The 20,200-nt window shown below is 37.3% G+C and overlaps 1 protein-coding gene across 6 annotated transcripts in view; it reads left to right on the top strand.

The window, feature by feature from the left end:
• The window catches only part of ACACA (acetyl-CoA carboxylase alpha), a 266,878-nt gene that overhangs the window by 161,315 nt on the left and 85,363 nt on the right, over positions 1-20,200 (top strand). For all 6 annotated transcript variants that reach the window (XM_053910461.1, XM_071219350.1, XM_024572899.4 and 3 more), the window contains 6 exons: positions 81-122; positions 1,123-1,338; positions 2,105-2,260; positions 4,693-4,896; positions 9,015-9,170; positions 11,000-11,146. In XM_053910461.1, coding sequence (XP_053766436.1) covers positions 81-122; positions 1,123-1,338; positions 2,105-2,260; positions 4,693-4,896; positions 9,015-9,170; positions 11,000-11,146 — 921 coding nt within the window. The remainder of the gene's footprint in view (positions 1-80; positions 123-1,122; positions 1,339-2,104; positions 2,261-4,692; positions 4,897-9,014; positions 9,171-10,999; positions 11,147-20,200) is intronic.

The raw sequence follows: 20,200 nt of genomic DNA, 5'->3' as shown, positions 1-20,200 counted from the left end.
AGTGCTTCTGTACTACGTGTTGATCCCCAAAGAGCCATATCTATGAAGGACTGATACATCTCCCCCTTCTTTTAACACAGAGAGAATTCCCTAAATTTTTCACGTTCCGAGCAAGGGATAAGGTAAGAACTGATTCTTTACTTTTTTTCCCCCCCTTATAGGCCCAAGAGTGGTTTATCTTTGCCATATACTCTTCTTGCCATTTTTTTCTCTAATTGGATTTGTGCTTCTCTTTGCCTTACATGTGTCTTAGAACAAAAGACTCCTTTCTGACAGAGTTTGGTTTAGGAAACAATCGAATGTATTGACCTACCCAAAGAAAGCGATAACTTTCAAAGTCATCCTTATGTTTTAGGATGATCCTAATGATGTGTTATAAAGGACTGTTTTACTTAGGATTATTCTCATCACCTACAATTTGTTTATATTCAAGTCTTGTTTTTCAATTTTAAAATACAGAAGTTCAGACCATGTTGGTTTCTTCCTGTTACCAGCTTATATTTTTGGCTCTCTCCATTCACTCAAATGACATGTATTCTAGAAAAACAATTTAGTTTCAGCAAAATATACAGTAAATATAAATACAACTCTTTAAAAAGATATATATAATTACATATTGATGGATATGGTATGTTCCAAAGCCAAATATCTCTATTTAAAAAAATTATATGATGTTTATTTTTCATGTATTTACTATGTTCTTTGTACTGTGCCAGAAATGATAAGCATTTTAGATTAGTTGGGTAAATCCAAAACATCGGTACATTGGTATGTGAAGTAGTTGTTAATGTGAAACAGTTTGTAGTTAATTGTAAAAAACATGAATTATAAAGATATTAAATGCTACAGGAGTTCTGAGGGAATTGATGTTTTTTGTTTTTAATGGGGAGCATCACCACTTGTGAAAGCATAAATGATGAAAGCTTGGGAAGTAAATAGATTCTTTAGTGCCTAATCTTATATAAGTTACAGCATTATCCTTGTGTATAGCCCATTTCTATTGTTCATTAGCACATCATAGCTTATGTTTTTATTTTTAAGCATCTCTTTTACATACACATTCATCATAGAATTTTGTAACCGTCTCTTATGGACTGTTTTTTCTCCAATTCTTGTGCTCAGTTTGAGGAGGATCGTATCTATCGTCACTTGGAGCCTGCCCTTGCCTTCCAGTTAGAGCTGAACCGGATGAGGAATTTTGACCTTACTGCCATTCCATGTGCTAATCACAAGATGCACCTGTATCTTGGGGCAGCCAAAGTGGAAGTGGGCACAGAAGTGACAGACTACAGGTTCTTTGTCCGTGCAATCATCAGACATTCTGATCTGGTCACCAAGGTGGGTGCTGTACTTCAATGGGAAGTTATCTCCGAGGGAAGGGACAGAGGAACAGTCATGGTTCAAAATTAGGTTTTCATTTTTTGAATCAAAGCTCTTGTTCTTTTTCATCGCACTCTTTAATAACCAGCAGAAGTCTGAGAGTCATTTCTCTCACAGAAGTAAATATTCCATGTAATAAAGAGCTTTTTGTTTTTTCATTTGAATTTTCTTGGTAATGGAAGCATGATAGCATGCACTTGAGAAAAGGAAAAACGTGCCAAGGGAAAAACCACAGGGAGCATTAGGTGATGATAGAGGATGAGGAGAAAAGTTAGAAGTGACCTCATTAAGCCTGTCTAGAAGCAGGGTGGTTTCTGTACATAGCAAGGTGCTTCCTGGTGTGTTAGTTATTACTGCATCCCATAGCCATAACCTTTCTTCAACCTTTCCTTTCTAAACAGATTTCCTTTCCAGACTGCTCTGTTTAGCATATGTGAGATGTAACCCTTTTGGGGTTCCAGCTCTGGGGATGTCCAGCGTCTCCACCTATTGGAAAGAAATGATACGTTAGGACTCAGGAGGAAGGGCTGCAGGAATTCTTAATCTGCCCCTGCCTGCCCCTGTTGCCTGTGGCTATTGGGCTGACTAGGGAGAAAGGTAGAGGATATCTGTAGCAGATGCCTTATGATTCATGACATAGCACTGCATAAGTAATTATAGTAGCCACTTCTTTATTGCCTCTTTTAAAACACATTAATGTTGATGGTGATTTCTTCCTGCATAGGAAGCTTCTTTTGAGTATCTGCAAAATGAAGGGGAGCGGCTGCTCCTGGAAGCCATGGATGAGTTGGAAGTCGCTTTTAATAATACAAATGTCCGTACTGACTGCAACCACATCTTCCTGAACTTTGTGCCTACAGTCATCATGGACCCATCAAAGGTACATTTCTCCTTTGCTTCTTTGCCAGGACTAGCAAACACAAGCAGGGAGATTCATTCATATTTATTCACACTTGGACCTGGGCACAGGTACTTTTGGTCAGCTGGTTGAGCCTTTGATCTTTAAAGTATACAGAATGCTTGTGAGACTGGGTTTCTGGGATGGTGTCAGAAATTTGCTATCGCCATTAAAAGCAGACCTCAAAACTAAAGGTGGTATGATTTATCTTGCTGGTCATTAATAAGCAGTACAAAAAATAAAACCTCTTTCTCTTTCTCTGTTGGTACCTCTATAATGATACTTGCTATGATAGCGGTTCTATCTTATATAATTACCTGGGATTTCTCATCTAGAATAATTAACTTTGCTATTATTGGGCATTTTGGCAAAATTACTACCTCTTTGTACTAAGTGTTACTTACCTGATGGATGACCTTAGGGACATAATGTACCTTCCTGAAATGTCTAACCTATTTCTCCACAGGGAAGGAATTTGGCTGAAAGGAATTTCACATGTATTATGTATGTTTGCTTCCCTGAGGCTCTGTTCTAAAATGCATTCTGTATAATTTAAGGAAGGAAAACAAAGTGATTCCATACTTGACCTTGTATTCCACGTGTAATAAAGATAGGCTTCTCTCTGTTTCTGATCCCCCTAACTTCTTTCTATCGTATTGTAGAATCTGGATAGGAGAACCAGTATATATCCCTTTCTCAAGATCAGTTGAAGGCATAGACTTTTGCTTTTTGATCTTAGGGTGTAAGACCTGCGATATCTTTTTCTACTTTTTTTCTTCAAGACTCCAAGGTACTGATCATGATCAGTTGCTTTAGTATGTCAGGGAAGGCAAGGACAGGGCATCTCATTGAGTATCAAGTCTCATCATGTAGTTTAAGCAAAGGTTCTCCTAGGCATTCTGGGACTGCTGAAGCCGAAAGACTTAAAACATGGCCTGGACACTATATAATTATGTAACTGTACACACACACACACACACACACACACACACACGGTCTAGCAGAAGTAACGCCTGCTTGAGTGTGGTTGGCAGGGTAATAATATGGGTGTAATAATTTATAGTTTTAATTTGAACATTTCACCTAAAATGTCATACGGTGTGCTTGAGTGTGATGTTTTATGTTACAGAATTACACGCTTACGATTTTGTAATAAAAAAGGGCATTATTTGTGCCAGCCCCTGTGTGTGTGTGTGTGTGTGTGTGTGTTTCTGTGTGTGTATAAAACTATATATATAACTACATATATATATTTTTTAAAGTTAGCCTACCATTTCTCATTGAGTTTTTGGTATCAGCCTTTTTGTCCCTCTCCAAACACTGTGACTCTGCCTTTCTGATCATAGATAGTTGTCAATTTCCTATATGGAGAGATTGTTGACTTTGGTTCCCTTGAGAAAAGAATGGGTAGATATCTCTTGGTTAACAAGCAAGTGTGGGAATAGAGACGTTAACTCCCTGAAACCCATTTTAACCTAAAATTCTGTGGTGGTGCAGAAATAAATCGCAAGGGTGGCACATACTTCTGGAAGACCATAAGAGAAGGGTAGGTATGAGATATATTTTTAAGATTTTCTAAGTTGAGAAAGCATATTAGAAAGATACTTAAGAAACATTAATTTTGAGTAGTATGTCCTAGCTTCCTATAGCCATGTTGGACAAAATGTTTTTGCTTTAGCGTGTCAAAAAGGAGAAATCACATCTAAAGCTATTTGGTTAAAATAACTCACCTGAAAACTAGAAACACTAAACTGCCTTGGTATAAAGCTCAGAGAAACTAGGAAGCATCTGCTTCATATATTTAAATCCCAGTTGGACTTGACAATGATCAAGCTTCAAAGCTCTGTTTAGAGAGAGAACATTCTAGCACCACCTACAAATTGCCTATCTTTAATTTGTGCAATTTACCAAGAGACATATATTATAAAGTTTAATAAAAATGTATGGAAAAAAGCTCATGGTGGTAATTGCTATGTTGATTTAAGGTCCTGTAAGTGCAATGAAACAGAGTTACCATGCATATAAATGCTACTTAATAGCTGTTTAACTAGAGATTTTATTCTTATTTGGGGCTTTCTCTTAAATCCCATGGCTTTTAATTTTAGATACTGCAGATCTTTCATATAGAATATGAATATAATTGGAAAAGGGGAAAGGAGTTGCACGCATTTGGGTGTTGTGAGCCATAGAAAACCAGTCATATGACAGGCCAGCATGAAATGGTCCCTGAGTTGTTCTAAGCAAGAGTAGGGTTGGGGAGAAACTATATGACTTTCTGTAAGAAATACAGGTAGTACACATCTCAAGAAAACAGCATCTTTTTCCATTCCTCCTTTCCTGAAGATGGGCAGACCTGAAACAGGTCCTAGTTACAAGGTATTTAAGTTTTGTATTTGGGGATGTGTGTATGTCAGATTGAGGAATCTGTGCGGAGCATGGTGATGCGCTATGGAAGTCGGCTGTGGAAATTACGCGTCCTCCAGGCAGAACTGAAAATCAACATTCGCCTAACACCAACTGGAAAAGCAATTCCCATTCGCCTCTTCCTGACAAACGAGTCTGGCTATTATTTGGACATCAGCTTGTACAAAGAAGTGACCGACTCCAGGACAGCACAGGTACAGTGGTCAAACAGAAGTCAAACTTCGAGGTCTCCTCAAAGTTTTTATTTGGTCCCACAGATAAGGTACTTGCACTTGTTGTAGACCACCCAAACTCATTAATCCCATTGGTTTACCTAGGACAACCAGTTAAATGATTGCATGAATTTGAAAAACTTCATTCTCCTTGTAAGATCCGTGTATGTTGCTAATCATGGGTGTTACAAAACCTTCAACCTTTGGTCATATATTGGTGAGCCCTAACAGATGCCAAGTGAACCTAATTCCAGAGGTAATTGTGTAAGTTAGGGTTCTTTCTTAGAAGGCTCTTCAGCTCCTTGAGCAGTCTTGTCTTTTCTGACCTGATTGGTCCTTCTTCCTGTTTTCAGCCTAGTTAGACCACTCATTGGCAAGTAAGGAAAGGAGAATTGTTAAAATATGTCACCAACTTCTATCCTAAAGAAGAAAAATTTCAACGTAATAGTTTGAGCAATATCAAGCAGTCATTTTTAACATATTTACCCATTGTTACTCCATTTACATACATTACCATTCCTTCAAAGAATTCAGAGCATTACCGTATTTTTTGGACTATAAGACACACCAAGGTTTTAGAGGAGGAAAATAGGAAAAAAAAAAAACCCTGCTCCACCGGGGTGCACCCACCCCAACCCCCCCACCCCAGCCAGGCAAGCTACATTCGGACTATAAGACACACACCCCTATTTTCCTCCCAAATTGGGGGGGTGCGTCTTACAGTTCAAAAAATATGGTACATGTCTATACAAAAACAAAGAGGCAAACTTTAACCCATTTTTCAGGTAGAAAAATCAAGAATGTGAAGATGGAAAGTGACTTTTTTAGTAGATTGGTTACAGAACCAATCTACTAAACAGAAAATTCCCCTTTAATCTGTTTTACCACCTTAGTTTCTAAATATTTGGATCATTTGCTGTGAAACTGGATTTAGGTTGGTTCGCCATTGTTCATGTCTTTCTTAGAACTGAGGTGTTATTTCAAGTCTTTGGATGGAACTTGGGATGTGCATTTCTTCAGTTAAAGGATGAACTTGCTCCAGCATGTATGTGTACATGACAGTTTCAGTCTGTTTTATGCATTGGGTGCTAGGAAGAGATTATGTCTCTTGTTTTTTTCTGTGTCCTTTTAAATCCAGGAATAGAGGTAACAAAAGACATTTTTATCAGTACTTTAAAGATGAGTTTTAAAAATCTGAGTTTGGACAGCTGTCAGAGTGACCTTTCATTTTGTGCTTTGATTCCCAGCTAGATGACCAGAGATCTATCTGTGAGAAGTGAACAGTTAAAGCAGACAGAGAGAGGTGCACAAGAGTGTGAGGGGTTAGCAAGAGAAAGAGGATTAAATAATTTTTGCTGCATTTGATGTTTTTCAGGGCAACCTTAAAGACATTTTCAGTCAAAGCTTTCCATGAGTAAGGATGTTTTTAATTAACTTATACAATGGCTTCAAGGCAAGTCTATTCTTGTGAAAAATAAGATGGCCACTTGAGATTTCAATGTTTATGATAAATAAGTTTGTTCCTCTTAACTACTTTTCCCCCTTTCTTTTATCAGAAAGCTCTTAGATTTCCCTCATGCTGGCTAGTGGTGGCACAGGGGCATGAAAGGCGCAGAAGCCTTAGATCAGGGTTTAGTACTATGCCTGGCACAAAATAAGCACTCAGTAAGTTTCCGAATGAATGAATGAGCTACCTGTAGCCTGAGGGAGAACCCCTTTTACCAAGGGTCCGCCATATTTAGGATCCCTGAAGGAAGAGGTCTCCATCAGACACTTCAGTTGAGAGTTCAACAGCCACTGCCCCATGTGAACTGAAGAGCCCACGGCCAGAGGAGGGAACACAGAAGAAGGACAGCCTCCAACTCAGTTCTGGCACTCCTGATGCCTTCCTGATGCTTATTGGTTTTTTCTGTTTCTTTGCTCCAGTGAGTCATTATATAAATTTAAAATAATATAGAACCATGTGTATCATTCATTCATTAGTTCATTAATTTAACATTTTTTTTAACCATCTCTAGTATGTCAGGTAGTATGGCTACAAAGATAAAAAGTGATCTCTATTCTCAAGAAATTTACATCACAGTGGAAGAAGACAAATAATTAGTTCCTCTGTAACATGATTATGATTCTGCCATCTTAAAATAGCTAGAGTTCTAAGGAAACAGTATATGGGATTAGAGATAGCTTTCCAAGATAAGCTCTTTTGATGGCCTCTGTTGAAAGATGTGTGATATATTAAATGTATACATATTTTCATGAATTTATAAAACATATACTTTACCAATTTTTAATTGTGATACCCATTATAGTAGAAAATAGAATTAACAGCAGTAGCTGATCATTCAGGGGCTTCCAGTACTATCCATTACTATCAACCTCTTGCTTTGGCGCATTGTTTATTTTTTTGCCAATAAGGAGCAAGGCTGACTGGCTTGAATTTCATTGTTTCATTTTCCTTGTGTAGTCTTTGTGGTGTTAGCTGAAATGAACACTCATTTCAGGCAGTTATAGTGGGGAGAAGAGATCTGGGTAATCCATTGCATAAGTCAATTGATTTCCAATGTGTAGTGTAAGGGAGAAATATACATTTTAAAATCACCTTTATTGAGATACAGTTTACATATAATAAAATGCACTCATTTTACATGTTCAGTTCATTCTGAAATAGTATACACCTGTGTATTACCATCACAATCATGATAGAAAACATCTTGATATCCCCCCACATTCTCTTGTGAGTCCAGTTCTTTCATGCTAACACTTTGAATCTCTGAAAACATTAGTATTTCTATCTCTCACATTCATAAGACACTGCTAGTTCTGCCTCCCGCCTGGTGACTTTCACCATTGGTCATATGCAGGAAGACTGGGAACTCCATCCTGTGGGGTTTTAAGCAGCCCAAGACAAGCTCTGCTGAGAATAGGACCCAACTGACAAGTCCCCAGAACACACTTGTTCCTCTGGTCTAAGGAAGGGGCTAAGGGTTCCCTCAGCTGAACTATACCCAGGGTTTAGCGAAACACTTAATTCTCTTCTTATGGCTGTACAGCAGGCTCACAAATCTAATTATTAATGGTAGACTTAAGCTTATATACATTAGGCCTGAATAGATATGTGGGCAGATACATATACTCTTACATCCCAATCTCCATTTCTATTCACTGCATTAGGAATCTGCATTTTATGTATTCATGCATGAAGTGCCTAGTTTAGTGTCATTCAACCTCTGGGCACTCAATAAATATTAATTGAATAGAAATAATGGCTTTCCTTATAAATATTGATAAGCAAATAAAACTAAATATATGGAGTATGAAGTACTCTTCTAGAAATATTTGAGTTAAAATGATTAAAAGCTGGTGTGGTGATTTCATTATGTGACAATGTAAGTATTGCAAGAGCTATTCACTAGTTGCGGATATAGTGTACTAGGGAAATACATATGTGTGTATATATTATGTAGAGATGTATATAATTTAATAAAATATTTTTTACTATAGAGTATGTATTTTAAGCTAACAAAAATTAACTAGCTAGATGGATGGATAAAATCCATTTGTAGCAGAAATCTTGGAAGCCTTTGTGTGGCTAATAATAGTTATGAAGCACCTTCTAATCAAATAGACTAAAGCAAAGATGATATGCTGGAGTCTGGGCTGGCCTTCTACTATTAGAGAAAGCGCAGAATTCTCTTTAATGTGTAGCTGTTCCTTGACTTAAATACTAGTAGCACTGCTCAGACTGGTTAGTTAACATACTTCATTTCTAAATATGTGGGATTCAAGTCACTTTAGAAGGCAGGCATTGTCAGTCTGTCTTTGAAATGTGAAATTTACACTGTGCTTTCTTGTTGATTTCAACAAATCCAAAAGTGAAATCAGCCTATAGTGTACAGTTGGCTACATACCATTTTTTGCAGTTGGTTAATTTGTAGAGAAGCGAAAGCACTATGTGCCAGTACCCAATGTTAAGAAGCACATCTTAGCTACTCAAACCACCAAAGTGTGTTTCGAAAATAACATTTGTGAGAAAAGCCCCTCTAGGCAGCTGATTTTTTTCCTCTGTCTCAACTCCCCATGCCATCCTCTTTTTCCTGCAGATCATGTTTCAAGCGTATGGAGACAAACAGGGACCATTACATGGAATGTTAATCAATACTCCCTATGTGACCAAAGACTTGCTTCAATCAAAGAGGTTCCAGGCACAATCCTTAGGGACAACATACATATACGATATCCCAGAGATGTTTCGACAGGTAATGGTGGCTAACTGGGGGGCTGTAGCATATTCCAAAGAGGCATGGTTTTGTTTGACTTTCCCTCAGATACAGCTCAGACTAGAATGATGCACTCCCAAAGGGCAGGACATGTCTTGACACTATTGTCATTTCTATTTTATTTGGGATTTGGTGACTGCCAGCTTAGATGTCGGATGGTTCTGTAAGAACTCACAGGAGGAATAGTGAGGAGAGAAGCCTCTGCTGAGTAGACGAGAGTAAACTGAGACCTGAGACCACATACCTGTGATGGTAGCTTACAATGACCTGTGTGGGGAGTTATGTTCAGGTTTATATTTCCTAAGTCTATATGCAAATTATGGATATTAAAGAGGTTTAAAACTCTAGTCTCATTTTCCTGTTTTCCAAGATAACCCAAGTCTCTCTAGCTCATAGCCTAGGTTAATATGATGAGAATCAATGCAGATAACATATACAAATGGGTATAGAGTTCATGATACACAGTTTAAAGTATCAGTTCTTTTGGGGAGATTTATTATAGCTGAATAAAAACTAGCATGAGAAAATATGATATTATGAATCTTATCCTCTATATGAAAATAAATTCCTTTGATCTGTATGGTGAATCATCTCTATGCTGCAGATTTTTCTTCCATCAATAGAAGGCAAGAAAAGTATATCACCAGCAGAAAATGCAGCAGATAAAAAATAAGGTAGCAAAAGAATAGTGAATTTGTCCTTAAAAAAACCTGTGAATATAGGATTTTTCCAAATCTAGTTAATACCACCAGTATTACCACATTTGAATTTTACTAAGGTAATATATGTGGCCTTGGTAAATCTGTAATTCTTGTATTATTCACAAATACAAGAGATTTCCTTATGTATCCACTCATTTACAAGTTCTCTCTCTTGAAACACAGTTACCTTCATTCAGTATCACTGGCGTTGTTAGCCTAAAAGTTGAGTGTTGGTTCTGTTTCTCAATGCCAGTGCTATAAATAAAAATCACACTCTATACAGTTCTTCCTATGCCAGTGCTATAAATAAAAATCACATTCTATACAGTTCTTCCTATAGTATAGACATAAATATAGTGATTAGGACATCTAGGTATGAATAAGTTATATTGACTTTAAGTGTTGCTTTGAGGCAAGCAAAGAAACAACTGAAGTAGTTCCCACTTCACGAGGCACTTGTTTTGGTAGTAGGAAGTTGGAAATGGAAGTCATGCGAGTTTCTAAATGGATAGGTGTATTTATCTGTTTCTCCCAAATTTGAGCAGAATTGATGTGCACACTTACAAATAGTCATACGCCTCTAGTGAGCTAATTCCTGCATATGGGCTTGTAGCTCGTAAAAGATATTAGAAAAAGGATGCTTCTCCTGAACCTCTAGTAGGAATTTTGTTCTTGTCTTCTTGAGATTTCTTGTATTAGCCAAGTGTCATATGTCATTTTCCTGGTTATTCTTCTATTGTCAAGTTTCTCTAGGGCTTTTCTTTCTTTTTTTTAAGGGAGATTGATGCTACTTAGTTTCTTATTATAATTTTCCAGGGATATTGTTAGGTCTGGTGTATTCGTTAATGCTCTAGTGATTCAGAATCACTCAGTAGTTTGACTTTTTTGGAAAAATGCCTGATTGTTGGCGTGTAAAACATGTTATGTGAAAAATAACAAATCTATTTTAACTGAGAATGAGAGCTGTAGAATTTGCTCTAATGTATAGAGATACTCAGCAGAATACTTGGGAAAGAAAGAGCAAAACCAGCTTGACCCAATCTTAACATTTTTACCCACGTTAAATGCGAATTGTCATTGATTAGTCAAACTTCTCTCCTCCACTAGTCCTTGATCAAACTCTGGGAGTCTATGTCCACTCAAGCATTCCTTCCTTCACCCCCTCTGCCTTCTGACATGCTGACGTACACCGAACTCGTGTTGGATGATCAAGGTCAACTGGTCCACATGAACAGGCTTCCAGGAGGAAATGAGGCAAGTAGTTGAATCCCCTCCCCCCTTTATTAGCTCTGTGCCCATTAGTACCAGCTTTTCATGGGATGGTCATTAAAGTGTCAATTTAGATCCAAGTAGTAGGCAGCATGGTAGTCTTATTGGTAGAATTCTTTAGAGGGAGAACATTAATTGGTTATCACAGAATTATTGTTTAATTTTTTTGGTGTGATAATGATACTGCTTTGTTTAAAATTAATATTACAGTTTTGCTTTTTAAAAAAGAGTATTATTTTCTATTAAGTATATATAATGAAATAGTTACAGATGAAATGATCTGATATGTAGAATTTACTTCAAAATAATGGGGGGTGAGTGTGGGAGCGTGGATGAAACAAGGTTGGCCATGAGTTGTTGATTGAAGTTGGATGATAGATACATAGGAACAGATTCTTTCCTCTCTTTTTGTATATGTTTGAAATTTTGACATTTTTCTATAATAATAGTATTTAAGGTATTTTGCTTGATGTTTTTCTTTACTAGTATGTCTATTTGCATACTAGTATGCATATTTTGGTATGTTTCTTATGCTCAAGTGACTTGATCTGATGCTATTGTGAGCATGGTAAATATGTTCTTCTTAAAGGGACTCATCCAGAACCAGGGCTTTAAACATAAAAGAAAGAACAGAGAACCCATTTCAGGTTCAAGAATGCATTTTCTAGCCTTGGAGTCCTTTCTCCTATGGTGCACTACTAATAATGATATAAAGTCATTTTCTTCCCCAATATCCTCTGTCCACCTCCATGCATTGATATTCTTCCTTATTTTAACTACGCTTCTAATGTAGTTACAACAATGATTAATAGTAATAAACCTAAAAAGAGATATGTTTTTATTTCAACCTTAGATATACTCCTAGGTAAATTTCCTTCCTTAGAAGGAACAATCTTTCAATTTTACACAGTATCTTATTAAAAAGAAATGTTACTCTCTATATAAGGTGTATGGCTGTTTCAGTGAGTACACCAGTGGATACCCAAAGTGGATGATTTGCTATTAAGATGGATGCAGTCATGGACCAAATGGAAAGTATCAGATTTGGAGGAGTTCTTCTAATCTAACACCTTGACAAATAGCAAAAGCTAGCGAGGAAGGATGCGTAGAATTTTGACAAGAGTAGGTATATGCTCATTAGCACACAAAGTTGAAGCAGGGATTTGTGCCACTGTGTGTAGCATGTACTTAGTGAGCCCCTCAACAGCAAAGAAAAGCTTCATTGTGCTAGACTTAAATTCTGATTCATTGAACAGTGTAGTCTTCAGGAACAGAAGGCACCCTTGTGAACATGGAACTGAGAGAAAACGGTTTTAACTAATGTAATTAAAACACAAAATGAGATTTGTGGCCACGTGAAAGCTAGCTGCAGTGCTGTGTGAAACCTCTTGCCATGATCTTTCTCTCCTGCTTTCTCTCCGCTCTCATTCTGTGTTTGAGCGAATGGAGACTGGGGGAATAGTGAAGTCCCAGAGGGACAGAGCTCTGTTCTTGCTGAAATTACAAGCACAGAGCTGCCTGGGCATGAACATGTAGTGTTTACTCTGCCAGTATGAATACAAATAGTCTTATTATACGGGACTCTGGACCCAAAGACCACACACACACACACACACACACACACACACACACACACGAATAAAAAAAATTAAAGGTTTTTTTTAACCCCTTTAAGACCCACCAAACCTTGGTGGAAAAGAGATGTCTTATATATAGCCGGAAGTAGTAGAGTCAGTATAGGAACCACGTTTCCCTTTGCCCAATGCTTTAATCTTGAAATCTAGAAATCTAATAGTATTAAAATTATTTTTGCTTTTTGTCAGTTCTCACTGTCTTCTATTCTTTTCCCTCCTTAGTTGCCTGTTTTCTTTGTTCCCTCTTTTCCTTTTCTTCAAATGATTGGATTTGAAGCTCAGTGTTAGTTTGCTATTTCTGAGTCTGAGCTCGGGAGAACTGAGACTTGTGTTCTTTTGTGAACAGTTAGTGACTGATGCCTGAGATGGCCGGTGAAGTCAGTCAGTGGCCGTAGCTAGATTATAGGACACTGCACAACAGGAGTGAGGTTAGGGTATTAGTATCAAACTCTGTTACCAATATCTTGAACATACAATGGAGCATGTCCACTGAGAGACTGACCAATCTAAAGATGGAGTTTCAGCAGTCAGCACAGCTGTGCCTAAGAGACGACATGGTGTCAATACGATGTATTTCCTCATGCTGAGCCCGGTTTTATCTGGGCAAGTTGACTTTCAGCTATTATGGTTTAATTTTCTTTGGCCAAAGAGACAAGTTTGTCACGAGCCTGGCACTCTACATATTACCCCAAGAATGATGTTAGGGGAAGGAAAAGAGTGCATGCTGATGAGATGTGGTGCAAATCTGTCCTGTCCCAAAGAGAATGGGCATGAGCCTTGAGAAATAGTTTTATTAAAAAAGGAATAAAAAATTGACCTGTTAATATTCTGAGAGCCAAGGCTCAATGTAAATGCATTGATGCTACATGGACATTAAATCATTATAATGTGGCGTTCTCCAAAGGTGATGGCTCTACCAGGTCATCATTTTGGGTGATATTGCATTACCTTGAAGGATTGGAGTTCCTGGGTTTAAAAGCTAGCACATGGCTATAAGGAAAAAAGGGAAAACAAGAGATTCCTGCAGAGTTTCCCCATGAATTGAGATGCTTTTCCCCATAATCAGAGGCAGCAAACCTGCACTTATCAGACCATTGGCTATATGGGTGGCCAGTCTTTCTTCCTTATTTTTTATTTCCAGGACAGTAAATAGGTAAAATGGTGATGGGTCCAGGACTTGGAACAATTCAGTTCCATTTAGTTTTAGGTAACTCGTGTGCCATTTGAGGAAGAATATTGGCTGTTTCAGCAGAGATGTGACCTGCATTTTGAACATTGTGCCCGTGTTAAAAGCAGGAAAAACAGAGCTTTTCTGATGTAGTGTTAGCTACTTTCTCCTTTCTATTTTCCTAGTTGTCCCTTTGCCATCAAGAAAGATGTAACCTTATGCATGATGAAAGGTGTAGGAGAACACATTTTTCTCATTGTCAGGTTTGAATGGCATTGCGTTTAGTATGAATTTAGAGTAGGAATAAAAGAGATGTAGACCAAATCTGTGAACTACGTTACTTGCAAATAGCTCCAGAGATGAGTTATTCGGGAATTTTTTTTAATAGTTTCAAGTAAAGATGAAAATTGAGGAAGATATGATTGCAGCATAGACTAAACTGATTTCATTTCTAGCTGATTTCATGATGCTACAGTGATGGGCACTGTATGTAAATACACAGCTAGTGCATGTGCTGCTGAGCCTGGATACAGAGGAAATGCAGCTAACCAACAGTTCCACTCTTACCACATCTCAATTTTGGAGGAATTGTTTTCATTTTCCTGCCAGTTTGCTAACCTGTTTTGATCATTTGGTGGAAGCTGTAATTGCAGGTGGGAACATTTTGAGTAACAGTTCACAATCCAATGCAGCTGCTTTTCACACTAAATCCTGTTATCAAACGGCTCAGTCAGGCTAAGATCAAGCCAAGGGCTGTAACCGACTTGACAGTGCAACTTAACTTTGCCTGGTAGGACAAAGAAAACACTAGCCTTCTTGAGACTATGTTATTTGTTCTAGAATGTTATTAGCATTCTTCTGTTATATTTCCTTTAACAGTTTTGTGAACTAGATCATGAATCTCTAAGTCAGGCAATGATGAAAGAGGTCATGGAGATGCACCTTTTATAGTAATTTTTTTAGTGAGGATAGAAATTAGGACCCTGTTTTCCTTATTATTTCAGAACATGGCCTTTTTAGCAATAGAACCCATCCCATTGCCTCCCATCGAGTGATGAGAACCCGTCTCATCACTCCTGTTGTAATGAAAAACAGATGTGATGAGAAGATGCTGTGTTTAGAAGCAATTACAACTGTTAGGTACAGGATGTGTGCTCCAAAAAGGTTTGGTAATTAGAGACTGGAATTTTTGCATGGTATTAAATTTTTCCCTTAACATTTTTCAGCGTAGGTATACTCCAAATTGAATGCAATTTAATGATCACTTGCACACACAAAATTAAGAATTATAGTGGCTCCAAGGCTTCATTTTTTCCAATGGGCACTAGGTGTCAGGGTTTTTCCTTCTCAGCAGCCTAGCATTCAGACAAGCCTCTTGATTTGCCCTGTTGGGTGAGGCAAATCCAGCGGTATCCTTCCCCCTTTTTTTAGATAGTGTTCCTACAATATGCAATTGCATTTTTAACTCTTTGTGGTGGAAATCTGTTGAACTTTACATCATGACTACCCACATTTTTATAGGAAACAATTTTTTAGAAAGAGGACGATCAAGGGAAAAAAGTGGTGTAAATTAAAGACTAGCTGCCATCACAACCAGTTTCTTGGTTTTTAGTTCTGCTTTATATTCTTGGGGTTGAAATGTTTGGGATAGGAATTCTAGAACTGCTCAGCCTTGTCCATATTTTAATTGTTGGCAATGTGCTGATGTCCAGTCTACCGAAGTAGAAGTATCTCTTTAATATTTTCTTATAAATATTTCAGACTTATAGAAAAATATGGAAGGTGATATGACAAATACCCCTGGATATTCTGACTAGCTTAAACAAATCTTACCATTTTGACACTGTTCCTTAATGTGTTGCTATAATCCTTTGAAAATCTCTAATTTGAGTATAAAAACAAAAAAAAAATATTAGGAGTTAGGTAGGGAAAGGAAGTTTGGTGAGCTTATATAAACCTAAAAGATTGGAAGAAATTAATTAGTAGATTCATTCTGACAGTTCTAGGCTGGACTTCTTAACCCAGAGGACCTCTTATTTTAGAAAAACCACCATAACCCTCTGTCTTAATTCACTTGGTTGACATTTTCCATACTCTCAAAGGAATTGCTTGGGTTATCATGGATTCAGATTCCAGTGGAACCCGTCATATTTTGAAACTCTGACTGCAGAGAGTGTGTATAAGTGTGTGAACTTGAATAAGGAAAGTGTTGATCATTTCTCTTGCACACAGCAAATATTTCTAGTTTAACGTTAGACTTTGGTGTATTGTTTTACTTGATTTACCCTCAGAATAGTTCCATGAATGTGAAGCTAATTTGGATGTATTTTACTGTGCTTTTGTTTTATTCTTTTGAAATCAGTCTACCTTTTTCATGCTGGGTGTGGAAATTGAGTCCATGTCAGTGTTTTAGATACATGTTGGGAAAGAGGCACATTTGTATTGTAGTGTGCAGAAGGTGAGCTCTGAAATAGACCTGATAAAAACAGATCTGAGAAACGGGACCATGGTGTATGCACTGATTGTTCAAGTTATCAAAGGAGAGTAATGGTCCTTGCCACCAATCTATCCCTGAAGACAGGAGAATGTAAGTGCTTTGAGATCCTCAACAGAAAGTATCACAAACCACTGATTACATAGAAACATTCATAATTTATGCTTGCCTTATTTTTTGTCAAGGGTTTCAAAAAACCAATTTTGAATCCTCTTAGGCCTAGTAAGATAGGAATTTCTTATGGAATATGTGGTATGATAGTTTTATTTAAAATTATGTGCTTTTCTTCTGTTATCCTCATTCCAAGTAAGCATGTTTGGCTATGTCTAAAATGTTCCTCTTTGTCTAAAATGATTCTCAGAACCAAAGTTGAGGGCCTCATTAGAAAAATGTTAAGGCTAATCTTGAAATGTAGCTCTTACTGCTATGGAATTATTTTAATGAATTTCTAACACTCTTCTTTTGGGATGTATATACTTTTCTTAGATTTTCTTTCGAATGACTGTAACTGGTGTTAAGAGATTTCTCATCAGGTTGATTAGTTGAGTTTGACTCATTTCATTAGTAGGAAACCAAGGCCCAAAAAGCACCTTGACTGGCTTTGAAAATCCTAATGTATCCATTAGCCAACTAATGCAGCACTTGTGGAGGGCTCCCCAGTTCCTTTCAAAAGTAAGACCTGGACATTCTTTTTAAACAAAAGAATGTACTTGTCAGCATTTTTATACATCTTAAATTTTAAGATTTTACTAAAAAAGGATGTGATACAGTACCCTATGTCAAGAAATTTGTCACAGCTACGTAGAGGCAGCAGTGAAGTGAATATCAGGACAGCAACGGACGACACCAGAGGGTGAGTACGGAGCATCAGAGTCCAACATTCGTTTACGTGATTAATGGACAAGGCTTCTGGAACTGTAGTAGGCCAACTTGGTTAATTGCCATATCAACCAATTCCTCCTGCGCCCCATTTCTCAAATACAACTTACTTGCATGTGCTCCATTGCATGTTTTCTTAAAAAAAAAAAAATCGGTATGTTTATTAAAGCATTGTGTGCATATGTATAAAATTAATGTGGCTTCATGTACGTAAATATTACAGAGAGAAATAATTCCCCTGTTCAAAATTATTGTTTCTAATCTTTGGTAACATTTTCTAAGAGTAACTCTGGGATAAAATTTTTTCGCTCTAAAAATGGTATTTATTCTTACCCTCTTGTCAGTTTTTAGAAGGGTTGAGGTATGTTTGGTCAGCCATTTTTGAATTTTCCAAGCATGGAAAAAGGTTTTTTTCAGCTGTTAAGAAAATTGTTTTCAGCTCTTTTATGTGATCATACAAACTAGGCAGTGGAACATGATATCCAGCAGATAGTACAACGTGGAAAAACATTGGCATTTTTTCAGCATGGTTTTCCTCAATAGCACAAATTAAGTCAAATATTACTTTGCCATATGGTTTAAAAACACACATTTTTAACACCTACGCAGTATTTTCTAATATTTCGTCAAACATGTTCTTTCCATAAGATAAAATTGTAATTTTTTTGGTAGGATCTAATTAAAGTGATGACTTAATATTCCACACGAGATACAAAAGAGGGGGGGGATAACATTTTATTACACTTAATAAAATAGAGTCTGTAAAGGAACTCAAGTTCAGATTCCTTCTCTCTGGGCCTTAGTTTTGTCTTCTTTACGATGCGTATGACACTTAGGTCCGATTCAGCTCTAAGATTCTTTGTGTCACTGCTCCAGGGCCTTGAAGGATAGTTGTCTTCCTGGCAATAGCAATAGTAGAACAATAGCTACTGGAGGCTGTGCCAGCAAAACTCAACTTTTAGACTTTTAGCATGGAAAATAAAGTCGCAACATCTCGGCCACAGTCTAACCTTTATTTTATTACAGCTGAACTCAAAATGAGGAGATAGATATAAGAAAGACAACCGTGGCAAAGATATTTCCTTTCTGCTTCCCACGGCATAGCTAAAGTTGATGGATGCTTCTTATATCCTTAAAAACAAAATCCTGTCTTGTTTGGGCCCTTAGCTTTCTCTTCACATTTCTTTATTGAGCTTAATATTGTTTTATTTTGTAGTAGCAGCAGCTTTGGAAAATGCATGTATGTGTGTGCATCCATGCATGTGTGTATGTGTGCATTTGCACATTCTATTCACATTGATAGTACAATTAATGTTGATGTCAATTTTGGTGTTAACTTTGGGTCATAATTAGTGTTGACACTTGGTGTCAGACTAATGGCATTTATGGGCACCATCAGAATAAATGTTAATATTATCATGTTTTTAGTATCTGTTATAGTAACATTAAACCAAGGTCCTCCCAGGAGAAAAAATATATATATGGATAGATAGATAATGTCTTTCTGTATTGCTGGTGTTACTCAGCGAGAAAATGACATCTCAGGGAAGAATCCTAATCACTGTTTGGAGCATCAGAAATAATGATCACCTCTGATCGGAGGTTGTGAATAATTCATTCGGTTTGATTTTCACGTCTTGTCCAGTGATACTTTTCAAACCAAATGTGTTCCTACAGGAAAATAATGGTCCCACTTCTTATGGAAATACTGCAGCACAAATCATTTTACCCACATAAAAACAGTTAAATAAGACTGTTGTCTTCTGCTTGCTTTCTCCTCCCCATTCCCTCCTCCCTCACTTGGCACGTGTTTATTCCAGAATCAGACTATGGCCAAAGAAATATTTTCTTCCTTAGAACTAGTATAAGGAAAACAGATACTTATTTCTGTTTATCCTTAGCTTATTCACAGTAACTCTTTTGATCCTCTTCCCTTTTTTGCTTTACGTTAATTAGTTTAGGTTGATAACCTGAAACCTAAGAAACCTGCTAATTGGAACATTCTCTTATCAAAAATCATCTGAAATGAAGTGTTTTTTCCAATGATTTATGACCATATCAACAAAAGTCTAATTGGCAGTAAGTGCCCAGAACCACTTGGTTAGTCAGTGCCTCAGTGGTCAGGGAAAGAAGCTGGTAGCTGGAAAGAACCAAAAGCCGGAGTCTAAAGCCCATTATACACCATCCACCCACTCACCCTCACAAGCCCCTTTCTGGCTACATGTTGCCATTTTGTTGCTTCCTTATCCCTTAGTCCTGGAGTGGCCTTTTCACTAGGTTTCACCTGCATAAAAACATGCAGGGGAGAGAGAAGCCAAAACAAGGGGATTCGGTGATGGAATTTCCTTTTGTTATTATTTTTCAGTTAATATACAAAGCAACTTGGGCTTAAGTGAAATCAGTGAATGTCATATTCCTAATCACATTGTCACACTTTGTGGATGCTTTTATAGTGATTGCAGAATTTTCAATAGCATATCTCTGTTGTGTGTAAAATATAGATAGATTCATCTATATAAAGTAATTTGACTGAAAAACTTAGTGTCCTAATTAAAGGGGGGCAGATAATGACTGTCTTTTGAAGTAATGACCCAATCCGCTGAGACAAAGCTATTCTTAGATAGAATATTTTGAACCATTTCTCCTGAATGTTGTGACCCTTTTTTTTTCACTCTAAATCTAACAAGGGCAGGAGGAGGCGTTTTTCAACCTAGTTCTCATCATCAGACAGAAAGTATTTTGCATTCAGAAGCCATTTTCAGTATCAAATTCAATTTTGTCAAGTGATTAGTTGAGTTTGGTGGAGAATAATTTAAAAACACAGATTTGGAAACCGCTGTGGTGCTTCTGCACTTGAGGAGAGC

This window comes from Desmodus rotundus, chromosome 9 (genome assembly GCF_022682495.2).
Source record: "Desmodus rotundus isolate HL8 chromosome 9, HLdesRot8A.1, whole genome shotgun sequence".
Lineage (NCBI taxonomy): Eukaryota > Metazoa > Chordata > Mammalia > Chiroptera > Phyllostomidae > Desmodus > Desmodus rotundus.
The sequence above is the reverse complement of the archived record's forward strand: the minus strand, read 5'-3'. Positions and strand labels throughout refer to the sequence as shown.